Below are 19,072 nucleotides of genomic sequence, written 5' to 3'. Positions count from 1 at the left end.
ATGAGGCTGGCTGTGGGGGATAGATGGGTCAACCAAGCAAATGACATAGACTTGAAAAACTGATATTCATTTACCCTTTCCTTTAACTTGACCTTAGTTATTCCCATATTTGAACACATTCAAGTCGTTGTTGTTTGTGAATTTCAATTATATATTTGATTTATTTTAACCTGGTACTATAGTACTATAATTCATGTATCTACTTAGGCTCTGTGGGCCCTCCTAACTTTGCACTCTCAAAGGAAAGGAAAACACAAAATGTAATGCCGGGAGATTACATCAGCCGGCAAATTGCCCCACATTGAGATCCTTAATGCAGTTACAAAACATCTGTATTTACTCTCAGTGAGACTTGAAAACAAACATTTAATGTTTCACATGATATGATTTGGACAGGTGCGGGAGCGTGTGCTAATTGCAACAATAAACGCAGTTCTGTGAAATTCTGCATGTCTCTGAATCTCTACAACTGAAACAGAGTTCACAGTGATGAAGCATAGAGCCAGAATACCCACATTATGGGAAATCCACCAGGCTGAAATAAACTGGAATGATCTTTTAAATCAATCTTTAACCCTAATGATGGCAAATCACAAAATGCTCTGCGCCCTATTTTTGTCTGTGGCGTAAGTAGGTGTGGCAACTGTGTTTGATACTTTGGTGAATACAAGTGCTGGGCGCAACTCTAGTACAGTAAAGTAGGAGGAATAGATCATTAGAACGTGTGTCACAACTTCAATCACAGCCAATCAAAGTAGCTCCTCTTACTCCCTTGAAGACTGTCGTGATGCAGCAGGTTGTCAATTTTTTATGAATGAAGAAGCCGCTGATTGACAACTGCTACCCATCACGAAAGATGAAACTGACATACTTGTCTGGAGGTTCAGGCTCTAATCACCAAATTTATGGTACAAGTCGTCCTCCAGGGACTGATAACTGCTTTGAGAAGAGGTGACTAAATATAGTAAAAATCTCTTCCACTGGTATTATGAGAACCGTTGTCCTGTGTTGGAAGCAGTTCAATGATATAAGACAAACATCTGCTTCCTCTAAACACTGCCGTTAATTAAATTTCAAAGTGAACAAAGAACACATCAAATATAGTCAAATTGGGTCCTCAAACAATGTTGAGGAGCGAGCAGAAGTAAATTATGCAGACGTGTTGTGATGTCATTAAACAAACTGCATCAGTGCTTTGAGTGTGATTGGTTTGCACAGCTGGTAGATTAACCAGATTAAACCAGATGAGGAGCTGAAAAGGCTTTTGAACTGTTACTGCTTTATGCGTAATTTAATTGTAATTGATTTGTAGTTCACCTGAGTGGCCTTTATATTTTATTGCTGAGATTGACTGCTGCCTCATGATATCTATCAACTACCGGATTCCCAACCTTTTCAACAAACAAGAGTAACTTACATTTTTCATATGATTAACTGAATTGGAAGGTTGCATTTAAAACAAATCTTCCTTTAATTATTTATGTAAGTGGGATTAAATACGCGGAACATCCAACAAACCTGTCTGTGGGACTTTGGACAGGTTTGTTCATGTGCACATTACAGCTCTCCGTCAGCTGTGCTGGACTTAGACTTGGCCTGTGCTAGCAGAGTTGCAGGCACAAGTCACCTCAAAGTTGACACCAATATTGTACTGCACCGGCTTTAACAGCAACCCGTCTATTGTGTCTTTGCACCTATCTTGGCAAAGCTGGGTGTACCTGGGTTTGTCTTGGTCTACGTAAATTCCAAACAGAGACGCAGCGCAGATCAAGTCTGCGCTGCGTCTACGGTGCGCCAGGAACAAAAAAAGGGCCCTCTGAGTCATTTTCGAATGTTATTGACTTATTTTATCTGTTCTGCCTCAGTGAATGACACTCAATGAAAACCATAGAATTGAAAAATGGGAAATATGAATTAGTTATTGGATATGGATTGGAGATTATATATGATTTAGAGTCTCTTCATTAAAATGAAAAAATTTGTGTTATTTCACAACCTCGGGGGCAAATTGATCCAGAGACAGGCCAGCAATGTGGAAACATCAACAAACACAAAATCTTTAACACATTATAGGTTTGTTTTTATGTCTTAAAGCAAAAGCTACTGCTGACCACTTACGGTTCAACTGTCTAAAACGTCGTTGCCTGCTGTTTCTTTGTTTTGTAGCAAAAAGCCTAAGAAACCACAGCGGCGACAGATGAACAACAGACTGAAGCCACTGACTCTGGCCTACGATGGAGATGCTGACATGTAAAGGTTTTCCTACTTACCACACTAACCTACAGACATTTGTCCTCCATCAGGACACAGGTTTGCCATGGAAACCTCTTGAGGTTAGGGCTACTGCTGGACATTGTTCAACCAACATTCAGACAAAGATTCTGACAGAAAAGTGAACCTTAAAGATCCAGACACTGAGTCCACATTCATTAGCAGCCTTGATGATCCCATCCTCATCTTTAAACTTTCATGTTTATACTTTGTTTCACAAGAGCCTTCATAAATTCTTTATCTTCTTCTGGAAGTCTGCCTTTGCTTCTCTGCCATCGACTATTGCCGGCAACATTCAAACTACAGTTGTTGGAGTGGGTTGCCCCAAAACAAATATTTTGCTGTAAAAGCACAAATCATTATTCATGTTCATTTTCTCTCAGCTAAGGCATTAGCTTTGTATCATTTTGTCCTTTGAGGAACATTACAATCCTTCTATGTCCTTATGGCTTGGGTGCAACTCACAAGAAAAAGTACAACCAGAAAAAAAAAGTGAGTATCATGAATACCAGACCCACCAACACTTTTGCCTGCATTTCCTTTCACTGTTTTTCAGGCATAATTTTGCACTATATTAGTGCAGCATGATATGTACTAATGTCTAGCTTTGCCATAGGAAACTGCCTCTTTCAATACAAGATGGTGTACAGTCTTGTCCTAGAAATGTACAAAAGTAGACTTTTTTTGCGAACAGAATTCACCATTGTTTGTTCATATTTTTCTTCTATTACCTCTTCTACATGATACAAAGGGACTCAATGTAAATATATTTTATTTCTGTAGTCTCAACTTTACCTTTCTAGTATGTACAGCTACATTTCCCAAACTCTGCTGAACTTCATTTCATGTTTGCTTTTTTTTTTTTAAATCGATTTTTTTTGACTGGAACTTCATGGTTTTTACCTTTGTAAATGTGTAGGATACATCACAATCTACAGAAAAATGACTACAGAAAATACATTAAAATACAAATATTGGCCTGTGACTGGAAAACAAAATAGAGACGAAACCAAAATACGGAATTCATCGGATTCATCTTGATTTAAACATTTAAACATCAAAAGTTTGACATAATTAAATGCTGACTTCTAAATTCGGACTTAAAACTCAAAGTTCAAATTTTTTTTTTTTTTGGCAAACTTATAGCATTTGTTGCTTTTTTAAAAAAAAGTCTCATATATGCTCCAAACTAACTAATTCATATAGTGCATCAAACATTTCTAAAGGCAAACGTATTCAACTTTATGTTCTGGATAGGTACGCTTAAACACTTCTCCAATCAAAATCAAATTTTTAACCTTATTAACATGTGGTGTTTTTTTTTTTACAAGCTTAAAGATGTGTAATGAATAAAATAAGCAGTTCAGCAATAGCTGCGGATTTTTACTATGGGACTGCTGTAACAGTCTGACAGTGTCAAAAACACAGATTAAGATTCATACATCACGTACCTGAGGAACCAATCTTGTCAATTTGCAGGTTGGGTCTTTCCATGTTATTGAGATGCCAGCTTGAGCTGCAGGCATTGACGTCATAAAATGGACATAGACTCTGGGTCTGACAAATAAAGCCAATGCACAAGTGCCTTAAAGTGCAATACCACTGAGGGCTGCTAGAGGCTGGCTGCAAAAAAAACCCTCTGGCCCCAATAGACTCTTACTCAAAAAGCTCCAACTCCTCATGAAGTAAAAAGTTGATTAATTTTTTCCACAAATCATTATGTTGTCATTTGCTAAATTCACTCCTTCTGATTGGTGTTCCTTCACTTCTACTAGCAGTCCTTCTAAATTTTACGCCTCAAATTTATGTTTGATATGCCTGGGGTGCAGTCGGGTTGCAGATATACATGGAAATGCTTAGTGTCCACAGGTTCTGAGTCAGATCCACCCCTCTCTTCTCACCAGTCCCACCCTTTCGTTTGAATGTGGTCATTTCTGGCTTCAAAAACACAACAAGGCTACAAAGTGGCAGTTCACAAACCAATGGCTGGGTTGGCACTTCAGGCGAGCAGCAGAGGGGTGGGTAGAGATCAAGGCATGGACTGTTTGCATTTTCATAGATCTGCACATAGTAAAGGAGGACAAAGGAGTTATATCAAAGCCACTTTTTTTTTCTGTTCTTTGTCTTTGAAAAATCTTCTAAATATTTATAAACAGTGATACATTTTTATGGGTTTAACCAAAGCCAGTAGAGGGACTTTAAGGGTGTTTTCACAAATGGACCTTTTTAAACGACCCAAACTCAGTCTCCTCAAAGTGGATCAAAAAGTGGACTTGTTCTATTTGCATTCACATTGTGAGTTTATTCGAAATAAGACTCACTTCTCTTTCTGCTCCACTTCAGCTCTGATGGGTCCTTAGTCTTCTCTCTGTTCACTCTAAACACCAACCAGCTATCCAAGGGACGGGAAGGGAAGTTTTTTGTTCCAATAAAGTTCTGAGAATATTATTTCCTAGTTATGTTAGAAAGTTTTTTTTTTTATTGTTGTTGTTCCCAGAATGTTCTTCTTTCAGGAAGAATAGTGATCTCTAAGAAAATTCTTTAAATGTTTTGTGTAAACATTTCTAAAATATGTTTCATAACATTGTCAAAACATACGGAACATTATGCTTTAATTCTTAGTTTTGTTTTTTTGTTTGTTTTGTTTTTTATGTTCCCAGACTTTTGAACAGGAAAACATGCTTTACAAATGTCTGAACAAACCAGTGTTAACATTTTATACATATGTTTTTAGAAAATGTTATCCTAAGTTTAAGAAGAACATTCTGATACAACATTGCTAAAAAAAAAAATGACTACAGCATTGCAACATTTCCAGCTGGGGTAACATAAAATTACTGACAGGTGAACCATAAAGTACAACTCATAATCCCAGAAATAAATTCTCCCGTCATTATGTTTGTTCCGTTGTTATTCAGTCTGATTGAGAGAGATGTCGATGTATTTAATTGGTTATTTTTTCTGTGTTGCTGCTAAACTGACTTGGTTGTACAGAGAGGTGTTCCTAATATTTTGTCAACCCAATGCGGGACAAAATACTAGAAACATCTCTTAGTAAAACCCAGTACTGATGCACCACAAATTAAAGGCTCCAAAATGATGATTAAAATGAATCAAAAACCCAATGAATAATAACTGAGCTTTATAATCCTAATGAACAGAGCATCTAAATGTACCTGTCAGTGGTTTTAATGTTTTGTTGGATTGTTTTTTTTCCTCTCATCCTAACTACTCCTGATCCACCAGTCTTGCTATCATTGCCATAGTTACATAGTTACTATAGTTACATAGTATCACAGTACAAGCACATGTGATCTTTGTACCTCAAGCCTAGAGGGATAAAATACGATGACCAAAGGCGAAGTGAGCCTGGGCCACTTTGTGTTCACAATGCATAGTTTAAATGAACCGCACTGTGGACTGGAGAACAAGCCAAATTCAGATGATTTCAGGAGGTGGTCTGAGTGCGTCTGTTTCGAGTGTTTAGATATGCACAAAAAATACTGGCTAATAACTCTTGAGTTTGTTTCGAGGGCTGAAGGGGACCAAGCGTGAAAACACCCATCGTCTTGTTCTTGCTGCATCACACTGCCTCTCCGATCTCTCTCCAAGCATTCTCAATCTTTTGCATGCCTTTGTAGTCTGGACATGATGAATTGTGATACTGGTTGCCCACACAAAAAGTGAGAGGCATTTGTGTAAAGAATGAAAAAGAGAGCTGAGAGAGAAGCTCAAACATCCAGTCACCTGGCTAGTGACTAATTAAAATGGGACTGCTTGTCAAATTGAAAGGATTGGTTGGGCAAGTTGACAAGCAGTTGGCTTGAAGCCTGATGAAGCCTTAAATGTGTCTGTTTTTCATCAGAACTGTTTGTCAGATGGTCAAACAGCTCCAGAAGCCCCCTGCCCTCACACTTTTTTGACACCGAATTACGGCGGTCCGGGTCTGACCGTTACTGCACATCTGGCCAGCCATTTGTGTGCAGATGTTAAAAGAGCCAGGGTTTGAACCTCTCATTTCTCTCTTCTTAGGCAGTTATTACTGTCACCTTTCAGATGCAGAACAATATTAATATTTTCTGGGAAACAATCCCCCCCAGATGGTCATCATTTCATTCTGGCCATTTCAGAACAAGTGCAAGCACTTGTGATTTCTGACATGGCCTGACCACACATTGTATGAGCTACTTAATTTCTAGCATAACCCAGACCAGTGAGTTTAGTGAGTCTGATGGACTAAATGAGACTGTTACATGCCACAGGCTCCTCCAAATGCAGTATAATGTAGCCTACTTTTCTCCAAACTTGGAGATCAAAATCAGTTTATAGTTTGTGGCCACCTATACCGCCAAAGAGTTTGGGGTTTTTTGTAGATCAATGTCAGCTTGGAATGTTTAGAAATAAAACTCAAAAAAATGTTTCCGGGGTATTTACAAATAGTGACTCCCATCATCATAATCATTTTGATAAGTACCGAAATAAACCATCAGTTTCGGTCTCTTGTACAACCAATGTTAATGGACTCCACACTGTGTCATTTCTGCATATTCAGCCTTCAGAGAATACATCCCAGTAATGAAATATTACATTTAACATTTTAACATTTACTTTTTTAGCTAATTGTAAATAATGGCTTTACCAGTCGTTAATAAATGAATTACTTATGATCAGTTACAAGTCCAGGAACAACTTTTAGGCTAGGGGGGCTGCAGTTGTTTGTGGGCTCATAATATATTAATGTCTAATAACTGGCATAAAGCATAAACAAAACAAACATTTATTTCATTAGTAAATACATTATTTCTGCCAAAAATGCCTCAGTAGCAAGTGGTACCCAATTTTTTTTTGTTCTGTATAAGTTTTATTCTGGGCTCATTTTGAAGTTAAACACATCTTCAGGTATTTGAGATGTTCTATCTCTACCAACAATACCCAGTCTAATGTTCTCTGCTGTAGTACATCAGTTTGTATTCCTGTTGGCTGTCCTTCCCTGTACAGTAAACTGGAGGATTCAAGTCTTTCTTACAGGTTTTCCTCATCCATTCATGTTTAGTTAACTTTTTATGAAGTTGTTGGGTCATGTATGGACCCTCCCACTGAAGAGTTGTAGTCTTCAGCCCTTAAATACTTCTGGTGTCTCAGGATAGTGTGAAATCCTATCCAGAAGGTTTTCTCTTGACAAAAACAGTTCAGGGAGTCTCGTAATGTAAGAATATTTTGAGGTGAAAATTTAAACCATACAATGCTGCCTGATGTAACTGCCTGATGTAAGCTAAAATCCAGTCACCCAGTGAGTAGTGTAATTTTTATTAGTACTGAGACATCATATCATAGCCAGAGAATGGCATTTTAATATTCTGTGGAGTTTGTTGCTAGTAAGTTAATGGAATGTTTAATTTATAATTCTTTGAATATGAGTTGTAAATAAAGTGCTAAATATTTCTTTTTTATTTAATGTTCATGTACCACAAAGTTTCTCTTTTTTTGTTTTTTTACTGCGCAAGTTGTTATTTAAAAAAAAAACAAAGAGAAAAAAACTGGAGGCGTGAATGTGCGTGTGCTAAAAGTGATATTCATAACCTTGTGAAAAACAAAGTTGCTGATGAACTCTGTCCTTTTCTTACTGTTTGTTTATATGTATTTGACTAATCGCTGATAATAAACAATGGAAATATTGTCATAAGTGTTTTGTTTTTTAAGTGTAAAAAAACAACAACACGATTATGTAAAATCTTTCCAAAGGCAATCTGACTTCTTTTAGTTTCTTGGAGATACTTTGCCTCTAATCTGGAAGGCCTCTTCAGTGCCTTTGGATAAAATTTAGATTGAACATGACCTGGATGACTGTCAACCTTTACAGACAGAAGAATGTATAAAATAATAAAATTGCACGTGCTTAGAGAAGCTATAAGAGTAAAGGTTTGGTTTTGGCTGCGAGCTTTATGTATGATGATTATATGTAGAATTTGAATTGTGTATTCCACAAGAAAACTGAAGCATCATGCATGATTTTTAGTTTCTTTTGCAAAATTATGAAAATTAAAAAAAACTCTTAAGATACTTTTATTTTGCATTTGTCTCAAATTGAATACAAAATGTTTCATTACAAATGATGATGTCAGCTCATCAATTTTAGCGAAAAGTTGAATCACTGTAAAATGCCAAAATGTTTAGTTTTAAGCTTTTCCAAACTCTATAAAAAACCCGATGTTTTTTCAGCATGATCTGACAATGAGCTTTTCGTGACTTCAGTAATGTTTGGCTTTCTTGGTCTTCAAGTGCCCCATTAATGTTGTGTAGCACTATTAAAGTCACCATATTTGCATTCATTTAAGAGGGGCACCACCCTCTGGATGAAGGGAAAAAACATTTTAACACACAACATTTATCAATCAAATATCAAAATAGGTTTTGTTCTAATATGTTCAAGGAAATACACAGAACAATTGCTGAGTATAAGCAATGATAGTCATATTTATTGAATAGCATTTACACAAACAATACATTATGTGAATGGGGATTATAACATGCATGTTATGGGGTCACTGAAATCGTATCAATTACTAACAACTGGTGATGGTCGAAGAAAGGAATAGATAGAAAAGAAAAACTGTTTGTGGATCCATTTAGGAATTTAGTAAATTATTAGATATCCTCCAGTTACACAAATGTAACTTTTTTCATCGGAAACAATTGCAGAATATATAATAAAAAACATGAATGGATGAGTAGAAATTACACCATAGTTTAATTTAGCTTGGGTGATGAGTTAGTTGTTATGGAGCAGTAATGATGTTCAACCATTAGATGGCAGTGTGGTAACATGGAAAAAAACAAAACATGCTAACGGGTTTGTCTTGTCCAAGTGTTTTGGTAGTTATGGTCCCTTTTGAATTAAGTCCTTTGGAACAGATAAGAACACGTCTCTTTACATAAATATGCAATTGTGGGCACTTCCCGGGGTCAGAGGTGATTTAGTTCTCAACCAAGGAGGTGGTATGGTGTTCTGGTGCATAAAAATAATTTGTAAACCCAACATGACCTGGAATGGTATATGAGTTGAAGAGAGTCTTTATGAACCGAAGAGGATCTGTCCACTACAGTTAGTGTGACCAGGTGTGACAGCATTTTTACGCCTTGTCCCACTATTGAGACTTAAGCTTATGCTTTTTTTTTTTTATACATCACATAACTGAAAGAACCTGAGAGAACCTGATGATGTCACAGAAGAGGATCTGACATCAGACGTGGGTCTTTGCTGCCATCATTACGTGACCACAAAGTCACGAGCTAATCTGCAGAATATGAAGGAAATGCAGCGGCTGGGACACTTTATAACTGGATGGAGACGGTAGAAGGACGACATTCTCAGAGGTTTTTGCTTCTTTTGTCTCAAATTTACGTCGTGAAGCGACAAGTGAGTCTCTATGAATATGTGGTGTAAAAAGTGATCTGCTAAACTGTTGATACATTGAAATCCAAAGATGATTCTCAGAAAGATGAGGAAACAATTGCTGAAATAACTCCTGCTGACCACACAATGCAGCATCCCAACCACAGTCAAACTTCACCTATCCTTTATTCTGACTGTGTTTACTTCATGTGGGAGTTTGGAAAGTTGCATTCAAATGAAATCCATTTGTTTAGTCCTTCACATGTTAACAGCCTGACCTGTAACCCTCAAAGTCTATTGTTTTATTTAAATTGGATCGACATATCAAAACTTCAGATTACTTCTCAGCATTGGTAACATGTCCCAAGCATACTCTTCTGTTGCACATTTTGGTTTGTTGAGGTCACTCGAGCTACAGTTGAATGTGTTATGTGGTAAGGGGATAAACGAACCCAAATGCAGACACACGGCAAAATCTCTTAGGAATCAGGTCTTTATTCCCCGGGCAGTGAGAGCAAACAGGAAATGCACGCCAAGAGTCTGTGTCAATCTGCGCTTCACCACTCGAGGGAATCCCGGGGTTCTCCTTGACACGTGGCCGGGTGACGTAGCCAAACGGCGATGCTCCGCTGGGGGGAATCCCCAGATCTCTCCTCAGCGAGCTGATTGGCTGGATCGATTGTGTGACGTCCGCGACTCGACACAGGATCGCCCAAACCCTCGACAGCGGATCTCCGAGGAACGCACTGGAGGGTCTCTTCGTGCAGGTGATGCCCGTGGCTCGACACTGGATGGAACTGGCAGGGTCGACTGTGTGACACTCGTAGCTCGACACAGGATTGCCAAGATTGCAGCAGATGATCTCCGAGGAACGATCTGGAATCTTTTTCGTTCAGGTGGATGCCCGTGGCCCGACACTGAACGGCAGGAAACAGGAAATAGGTCAGAATCGTAATCTCAACAACGGGAGACGGAACGGACTTACTGGACGGGTTGACGGGTAGGCAACGGACGAACTGACACCGGATGGGCAGGAGACTAGGGTATAAGTAGCGGCCGGCGTAATCACTTGGAATGCCGCTCAGCTGTGCTGCCGGAGAGGTGCGGTAGTGGGCGGTGCTTGGAGGAGGGTACTGCTGAGGGAGAAAAACAGACAGGGAAATGACAGGACACAGGAGGAAAGGTATTCCCCTGTTAAACAGGGGAAAACACACTGGGAACAGACAGGAATCCTAACAGAATGGGGTTGAGGTGACTGTGGAAAAAAGTCTTAGACATCAGCACTTCTTGGTCTTCTTTGTTCTGCAATGAGTTGTTCAAAGCTCTGAGATGGGTTTGGGCCTGCTATCCTGCTGCAGTATCAATCCTTCTCCACAAAGATGCAAACCAAAGAGTGCAGTATGTCTCTGAAGAATGGAGTGCTACAGTACTTGTTCTCGGTCAGGGTGGAGTTTGTTTAGTGCAGATGTCTAACTTTAATACATTGTATCATTCTCTCTCAATTGCTTTTCTATCTCTTAGTGAACAACACTTGATGTATTGATCACCTGGTGGTCACTTTTAGTCTACCTGATCATGCTATAGAAACAAATGATACATTTTCCTCAAAGCGAGCTATCTACAACCTCCATAACAACCTTCAGTCTCACTGAATTGATGCTGAAAACAAAATAGCTCTTCACTTAGAAATACAATTTTGAATCGGAGTACCATGTTCTTAATGTCAGAATAGCTCATTTACCAAAACGACATGTCTGTTGGATGTACTAGATACTTTATTGTCATGGTAGTAATACTTAAATTTCAGGGACCAAAACTACTTGGTTAGGTTTAGAAAAAGATCAGGGTTTGGTGAAAATAACAATGTTAATCATGTAATTTAGGTTACACACAAAACGAGCTAAATTTTATATTTTATGTAATTTTACTTACATACATAAGTAGGTAAGTCAACAGTGATCTTTTTTTCCACATAGGACATAAACAACAGTCTCATGGGTGAAAATCAGTCAATATTTGGAAAACCAAGAGATATCATGAGGTTTTATTCAACTTTTAATCAGCTTTGCCCAATAATGATCAACAGAAAATTCCATAGCAGACATCTCATCTTCAACCCACAGTTGAAGATTAATGTCAAAAATGGGAAAAATCCATAACGATAGACCTTTATGGTCCAAAACACTTTTTTTTATAGAGCACATTGGACCTGTGTGTCAAATTTCAAGTCAATTCTACTTACGATGTAAGGGGCATGGCTTTTCAAAATATAATTTCGAGGCCTTAATTAGGTTAGGTTAGGTAGTTACTTTATTAATCCCCGATGGGAATTTTTTTCGCTACAGCAGCATACAGAAGCAATAAGATAATAATAGAATAATAGAAAGCAATAAAATAGCAGTAAAATAGCAGTAAAAAATATTAAATATAAAAGATAAAATATAAAATGCACAGTATATACAGTACAGTATATATCTATATAAATTATATACAAACAACCAAGAAACACAGTCAACAGTGTTATTGTTATGTGATGGATTTTGCCAGTCTTTTGCCTTATTGTAGTCTGCAGGAATGATCTCCTGCATCTGGAATGATCTCCTGTATCTGGAATGATCTCCTGTATCTGTCCTTGTGGCAGCAGAGCTGGAGGAATCTTTTAGAGAAAGTGCTCCGCTGTCCCTGCAGCAGGTGGTGGAGAGGGTGGTCAGGATTATCCAATATGGATAATAGTTTGTTCAGCGTCCTCCTCTCCACCACCTTTTCCAGGCTGTCCAGTTTGTGGCCGATGATGAAGCCGGCCTTCTTAACCAGTTTGTTAAGTCTGTTGGTGTCACTGGCTCCAATGCTGCTCCCCCAGCAGACCACAGTGAAGTACAATGCACTGGCCACAACAGACTGTTAAAAATTATTATTAATTAAGGAGCCACCATTTGACTGATTTGGGCCATCTTTCATCATTAGGTAATGCACATCATTTCCAGTTATTGTGCCAAGTTTCATGTTACTAGATAATTTCAGCTCATGGCAATTTCAGCTGCAGAAGAAGACAAAGTATGATAATGTCAAATCCGAACCAAAAACAACAGAAGTCTGTCCCTACAGGGCTGAACCCTAATAAGGAAAAACAAAACAAACAAATAACCCCCCCACACGCACACACACACTCCCAAAACAATCCAAAACCAATACCCAGAACACAAGCCCAAAATCTAAAGCTTAAATGTGAAGTCATAATAGCTTCTACCACCAGATGTCATTGAAAGACAGCTAAACCTGTGCAAACTGCTCAACCTGACCAGAATGGAGATCTGTTGGAACATTCACATCAACTATTAATACCTGCCTTAACAAAAGCCTTAAACTCCCAAAACCATATTCACTTAATTGTCTCATTTGTATCACTGTTTTGAGATGTCAGATGTCCTTTGTTAAAAAGCTAATCTTGTCCAGTCTCCATTTGACTAAGCTCAAAGCTTTGTTAACTTCCACTTCTCGTAAAGACAAAGGAGAAGTCCTTAGCTGGGGAGGGATAGGTCAGTGCAAATTAACCTCTGTCATGAAGAAAATTGCTGAAAACACAAAAATGGATACACACACTGAGGCCAAGCTGCACTGGCTTGGAAAGTTGCAGTTATATTTATTCTGCAATGTGTTTTTGGCTACGGCTACATTCCAAAAGGCATCAGTTCTGTCCTAATGTAGTAAAACTAATAATAATATTAGTAGTAATAATTAGATGTCGTAACATCTAATTATTTTATTCCTCCATTGGTTAAATTGTTGTTGTCCACTTGTTGAAGTGATGTAATTGCTTTTATCATCAGAGCCCCTGATTACTATCAGATGTTAAGAAGTGAAACAGAGACAGGCTACATGGTTGTGGTCCTCTCATTTAATCAGCACTTGACATAATCATGTCTCTGTCTTCCAATTAACTTCCCTCAGCCAACAAAAGAAAGTCCTACAGGCTGCCCTAATCAATGAATTCATGTTGTAAAAGCCACTTCAAATGGGTGACTTTGCTGCAACCCCAGAGACATCAAGATCTGCCATAAAATTTGATTAAGGATACCAGGTCAATCTCTACAGATCATCTACACAGCAGTCTTTGTTTCTAAGCTCTCATCCCCTGGGCTTAAAGATCAAAGATGTCTCTTAAATGATTACCTCCTTCTGATAAAAATAAAACACTGCATCAATCAAGGGAAGTGGTGGTCTGTCTTTAGAAAGGTTTTTTAAAATGGCAGAAAATGCCATCATCTGAAAGGCACAGGAAAAAGGTCTGCATCTTCTGCTGTGCATAATGTACCTCAGTCATAGCAAAAATATAAAAAATAAAAAATACTACCTCAGCTGATAGTGACCAATGACTTTGTAAACTTGTGGACACCTCAGAAATCATATGTTTTAAGACAGCAAAATACATACAGTTCACTAATGATTAGATAAAACTTTATAGCAAAAGATAACAAATGAACGAGAGAGGCAAGAGATGTGATTGTTGTCCAGATTTTCCTGAGCCATTATTTAAGTTTTAATTCAACTTCTGTTCTTTTCTTGTGGCTGGAAGAGGACTTTACTTGACAGCTGAATTTCATTTGGGGAAAACAGAAAGAATTTATAGAGCAAGTGAAGGCCTCTGCCACCGTCCCTTACTAGTAACTAATCAGGTGAATTTTGATTAAGATGTTATCAGTTAAGATGTATATTGCAGGTGTTTAAAAGAACCACAATCCATCCATTATCTATACCAGCTGCATCCTGAACAGGGTCACGTTGGGCTTGGAGCCTATCCGAGCTTACTTTTGGGCCATGGACAGTCTATCACAGGGCCACACAGAAAGACAGACAGAAACAAAGACCATTCACGCTCTCATTCACATCTAAGGGCATTTTTTTTTTTCAGAATCACCAATTAACCTGACATGCATGTCTTTGGATGGTGGGAGGAAGCCGGAGCACCCGGAGACAGACCATGCAGGCACAGGGAGAACATACAAACTCCACACAAGATGGCCCCAGAACCTTCTTGCTGTGAGGCAAAAGTGCTAATCACTGCACCACTGAGTATAACAATGAAACTGAAATTATTCCCAAAATGTTCTATTGTAAACATCCATCAGAGTTCGTCTTAAACCTAAAACTGTAAAAGTCATCAGAGTTGTGTGCATAGTTATTAGCAAATTGATGGAAATGTACACGTTTAGTTTTATTCCAAAATAAAGTGGTTGCCAAATAAAGCTAGATGAACTGTGTGTGAAGGTCTGACTACTTGTGGATTTTGTCTCAGTTAACTTATGGGTGGGAAACTCTATCGCCAGAAAAAAGCATTGATATCAAATGATTCTGCAAAAATACATACCTTACGTCTAATTTAGCGTTTTTAGCATCTCCTATGAGATAGCTGGATACCCAGGCACCACCCAATTTACTACAAAAAGAGCTAAACAGACATAAATTGTGAGGTCAATAATCATCCACTAAAAACATATTTCCCTGGGATACTCAGCAGCAAATGTCGTCACATTCCCAAATATAAGAAATAAACCTAATCACAGTAATGTTATAATGATATACACAATAACATATAGAATAAGACCCAGGTTGTATGAAATCATATTTATCATCTTACTCTATCTCCCGTTTTTCAATAATTTATTGAAGGCCTTATTACCGACTCTTAAATGGTTTATATTAGCATAAAAAAAGAAAGCACTGCCCAAGTTAAGTTCTGAAAGTTTTTGTCAAAAATAAGTCTAAAATCTGTGGCTGTCTTTCACTTGAAAACTTGTATTCAGACTCTCCAATAAACTAAAAGGAAATTTGAGTTTCTGTCCCTACTCCTTGAAGCTGAAGCCGGCAGTCATTCTACTGGTGATGAGGAAGCGATTGATGTGCAGCAGCTGCATCCTGTGACCGACGCTCTGCTCAGCCATTTGTCTCTGTCAGCTCCCCCTCAGCCCGCCCACCCACCGTATCATCTTGAAAAGCACTGGCAGCCTCAGCAATAACTCTAGACCACCAGGCCTTTTGTCGCCACACATGGTGTGAAGTGCGCCCCAGCCCTTCTGGTCAAGCCCAGTTAGACTCCTATCCCTCGCTCCGGATGTGGTGTGACACTTCAGATGGCAGCTGGTTGGGCAGCAGCCACGGCAAACCTGCTGCCACCGCGTCACGGCAACGCCTGTGGGCCCGCAGCAACATCTGCCCTCACAATTGCCGATGGAGCCAAGCCAGCCAAACATATTCATGGCAGCGGACGCCAGCGTCACTCAGCTGGGCAATCATCCTCTTCCTGTCTCTTGTCTTTATCTTTTGCACATCCTCTTTGCAGCCCAATGATAAGCTATTAGGAAGAGGCTACCCTGTAATTTCCCCCCAGCACTGAATAGGCACCAAAAGGTATACTTGCAAAATTTGTGAATTTGACCTTCTGATTACATTCTATCAATGAGAGACGGTCTGGTGCTTAAAGAAAAGGAGAGCAGGTGTTTGATTGAGAACTAAGAAATGTTATATTTTTCCCTTTTTGTAATAGTTGATTGGCCCTGGCTGTGTTCACATCCTTCTTGTGAATAGTTCTCATTCTGTGAATCTAGCTAAACTCAGTTGCTCAGTTCGAACTCTCTGCTTCATTGGTGACCTATAGTACCCTTGAAATGCACTGAGACTCATACTTCCCTGATAACTGTCTATGTTAATGGTGAGGAACACCTCGAAAGCACTGGTCACAAACCAGACAGCACCTTGACTTTAATTCACCATTTTATTATACATGCAGTATTTTGACACCAGCAAGGCCAAAGCTGAGATGACTTAAATGTGTGTCTCTTATCATGGCTGAACAAGTCAGTGTTGTTACATTTTGACAATCATTAAAGGGAGTGCCTACAATTTTTTTGTATTTGCACCACTTCACTAATTTTTTTCAAACCTCCTCAGGAGTGGGGCATGAAATGAAACAAAGTTCAAACATCAACTGGAGATTTGCAGAATCATTTGGTTTGCACACTTGTGCAATCTGTCTGGATAACTCAAAGTAGCATGTGAGTATAAAGAAAGTCAAACATTTCAACAATTAAATGAAAATCAAAGTCACTTTAAAGCCAATATGTGTAGGATTTTGTATTATTGTGTCTAGTACCATATTACCCTGAAGTTCTTCTTTGTAGAAAACATTGGGGGAGTGAAGCTTGAGCACCCATTGCTGTATCTTCTGTGATGTTACCAAGCTACTGTGTGACAGTTTGAAATTCTATGTGTTGGAGCTTAAATATATTTGAATTTTGTGATTTTTAACCTTTTAAAAACACACCTATTTTTTACGCCTCTGCTCAAAAATTGCACAGCCTTATGAGAGCATATCTCTGCAACCACAATAAAAAATTATAAAAAAAAGATATATTTTTAATAATAAAGGGAACACTTGTGAGATTTGTTCAGATGTGTAAATATCAGTATATATGTCCATATATCAGTCCGGTGTTTTTCTCACCGATAGATATTTCGCCTTGTTGGAAGTAGTAGTAATTCGTTTTTTAAGTGGGATTAAATAGCTAACCACCAACTTATATCCACTGAAAAAGAGCAAGAAAATGTCCCTAACAATGATGGTAAGCGCAGATGAGTTTGACTGTTCCTATATCGACCATAAGCTATTGCATGAATTGAATTGGCCTTATGTATATACAACTTCTTAATGTGAGATTTTGTTTTTTTCATCCCTTGACAGCTGAGACTTATTTCTATTATTCCAATTAAAAGTGAAAATGTGTGTAAGTAACTAATAAGTAGAGAAATAACTGAAACATGATATTTGAAAATAATCAGCATTGAATTAATGTGTTTTTTAGAGCAACTGGACTAAAATATACCAAATATATTTGGTATGGTATATGGATATATGGGTACGGTACCTCATGTGATTTCAAAGTGGAGCATTGTTGTTGGACAATTCTTTAAAGATCAGATGTCAATAAAATGACCTCCTGCGGACGTTAATGTGAATGGAAAGTAATTGAGGATTAGGAATAATTTTGGTTAAAGGCCTCACGGCAACTCTTGTCACCATGAAACTATATTGATTGTGGAAACAACAATGTATTTTTATGCCTAATACCAATATTGTTTTTATAAATTTTGGAATTGAATTTTTCACTGTACAAAAATCAAGAGGTACACAATTATCCAATATAATCCCTGGGTCCTGGGTCACTCTAAGTCCTGAAATGACTGAACTTTACCTGGATGACTCATAACATTTGAGGCAGACCTGCGGTGCAGTTCCCAGTTCAAATTCTGCAAACTTGCCTCAATAAAAAATGTGTCCAGATTTGGATAAAACCTTTGATCAAAAAAGAGTAAATATTGATTTATTTCTTAATAATGGGCCCTTTACCTTACTGTTGACCAGATTGTGCCTCATTACAGACACAATGGAAGTCATACGGCCCCAGTGATTTATCTCTGCTCGCTATACGAATGCATGCCATGCTGGGCCTGTGAAGGCTATCTGTGCTATTCAGAGCAGGATCCCATCAGCCCTGCTGGCTGAGTTATGGGGACATTGCCAGACCACTGCGATGTTGTAGCACTGAGACTGCTGGGGATTTATTAAAGCACAGCCCCTCTTGTCTCTTCTTTTCTGCTCACCTCCCTGCTCTTCTGTTCACCGACAAAAAGGATCCTATCTATCTATCCCCAACCCAGAAACACACAGTCAGCATCTGAGCGGGCTTCAGTCACCTTGTCCCGCCTCTGCTGGCATAGAGAGTAGACAGGCATTCACACACACACACACACACACACACACACACACACACACACACACACACACACACACACACACACACACACACACACACACACACACACACACACACACACACACACACACACACACACACACAAACACTAGCTTCCACTCAAATATATAAAAACACAAGCACACGTACACGTACACAGTTGTTTTAGGTCCTTATCGGTCATGCAAATGCAGATGTACAATTTTACTCTGACAATGCAGCTCCTTTTTCATGAGGGACAAAAAAGTAAATTCAAATGTCCACTTCCTGGCAGATTTAGATTTTCAACCACAGATCTGTATCTTCATCATTGAACAAAATTGTCTCAAATATCATCACATAGATTAATAAATATGCCATTTCATTTCCTGCACTGCATTTCCTTCTCATCCAACAACAAGCCAAAACTACCGGGTGAACCTAAACTCTCAGGAGCCTTGAAAACTCAATTTGACCTGTGTGGCAATTACTGTTCTATTTTGCTTCATTACATATTTGTTTGACCTACTATGTAGTCAGTATTTAACTTACATGGGAAATGGCTTCAACGAACCCAAATATAATTAAAATGCCACAAACCCTGGTGACTCTGCACTGCTTT

The 19,072-nt window shown here is 38.5% G+C and overlaps 1 protein-coding gene across 1 annotated transcript in view; it reads left to right on the top strand.

Annotated features, from left to right (window-relative positions):
* thsd7aa (thrombospondin, type I, domain containing 7Aa) overlaps positions 1 to 3,398 on the top strand; it is a 143,602-nt gene extending 140,204 nt beyond the window's left edge. Inside the window, exon 28 of the mRNA XM_069715116.1 lies at positions 2,167 to 3,398. Coding sequence (XP_069571217.1) covers positions 2,167 to 2,254 — 88 coding nt within the window. The 3' untranslated portion in view covers positions 2,255 to 3,398. The remainder of the gene's footprint in view (positions 1 to 2,166) is intronic.
* Positions 3,399 to 19,072: the final 15,674 nt, after the last annotated feature.

This window comes from Brachyistius frenatus, unplaced genomic scaffold, assembly GCF_029030835.1.
Source record: "Brachyistius frenatus isolate BFR_SWC_R1_liver_20210118 unplaced genomic scaffold, ASM2903083v1 Contig_138, whole genome shotgun sequence".
NCBI classification, from domain to species: domain Eukaryota; kingdom Metazoa; phylum Chordata; class Actinopteri; family Embiotocidae; genus Brachyistius; species Brachyistius frenatus.
The sequence above is the reverse complement of the archived record's forward strand: the minus strand, read 5'-3'. Positions and strand labels throughout refer to the sequence as shown.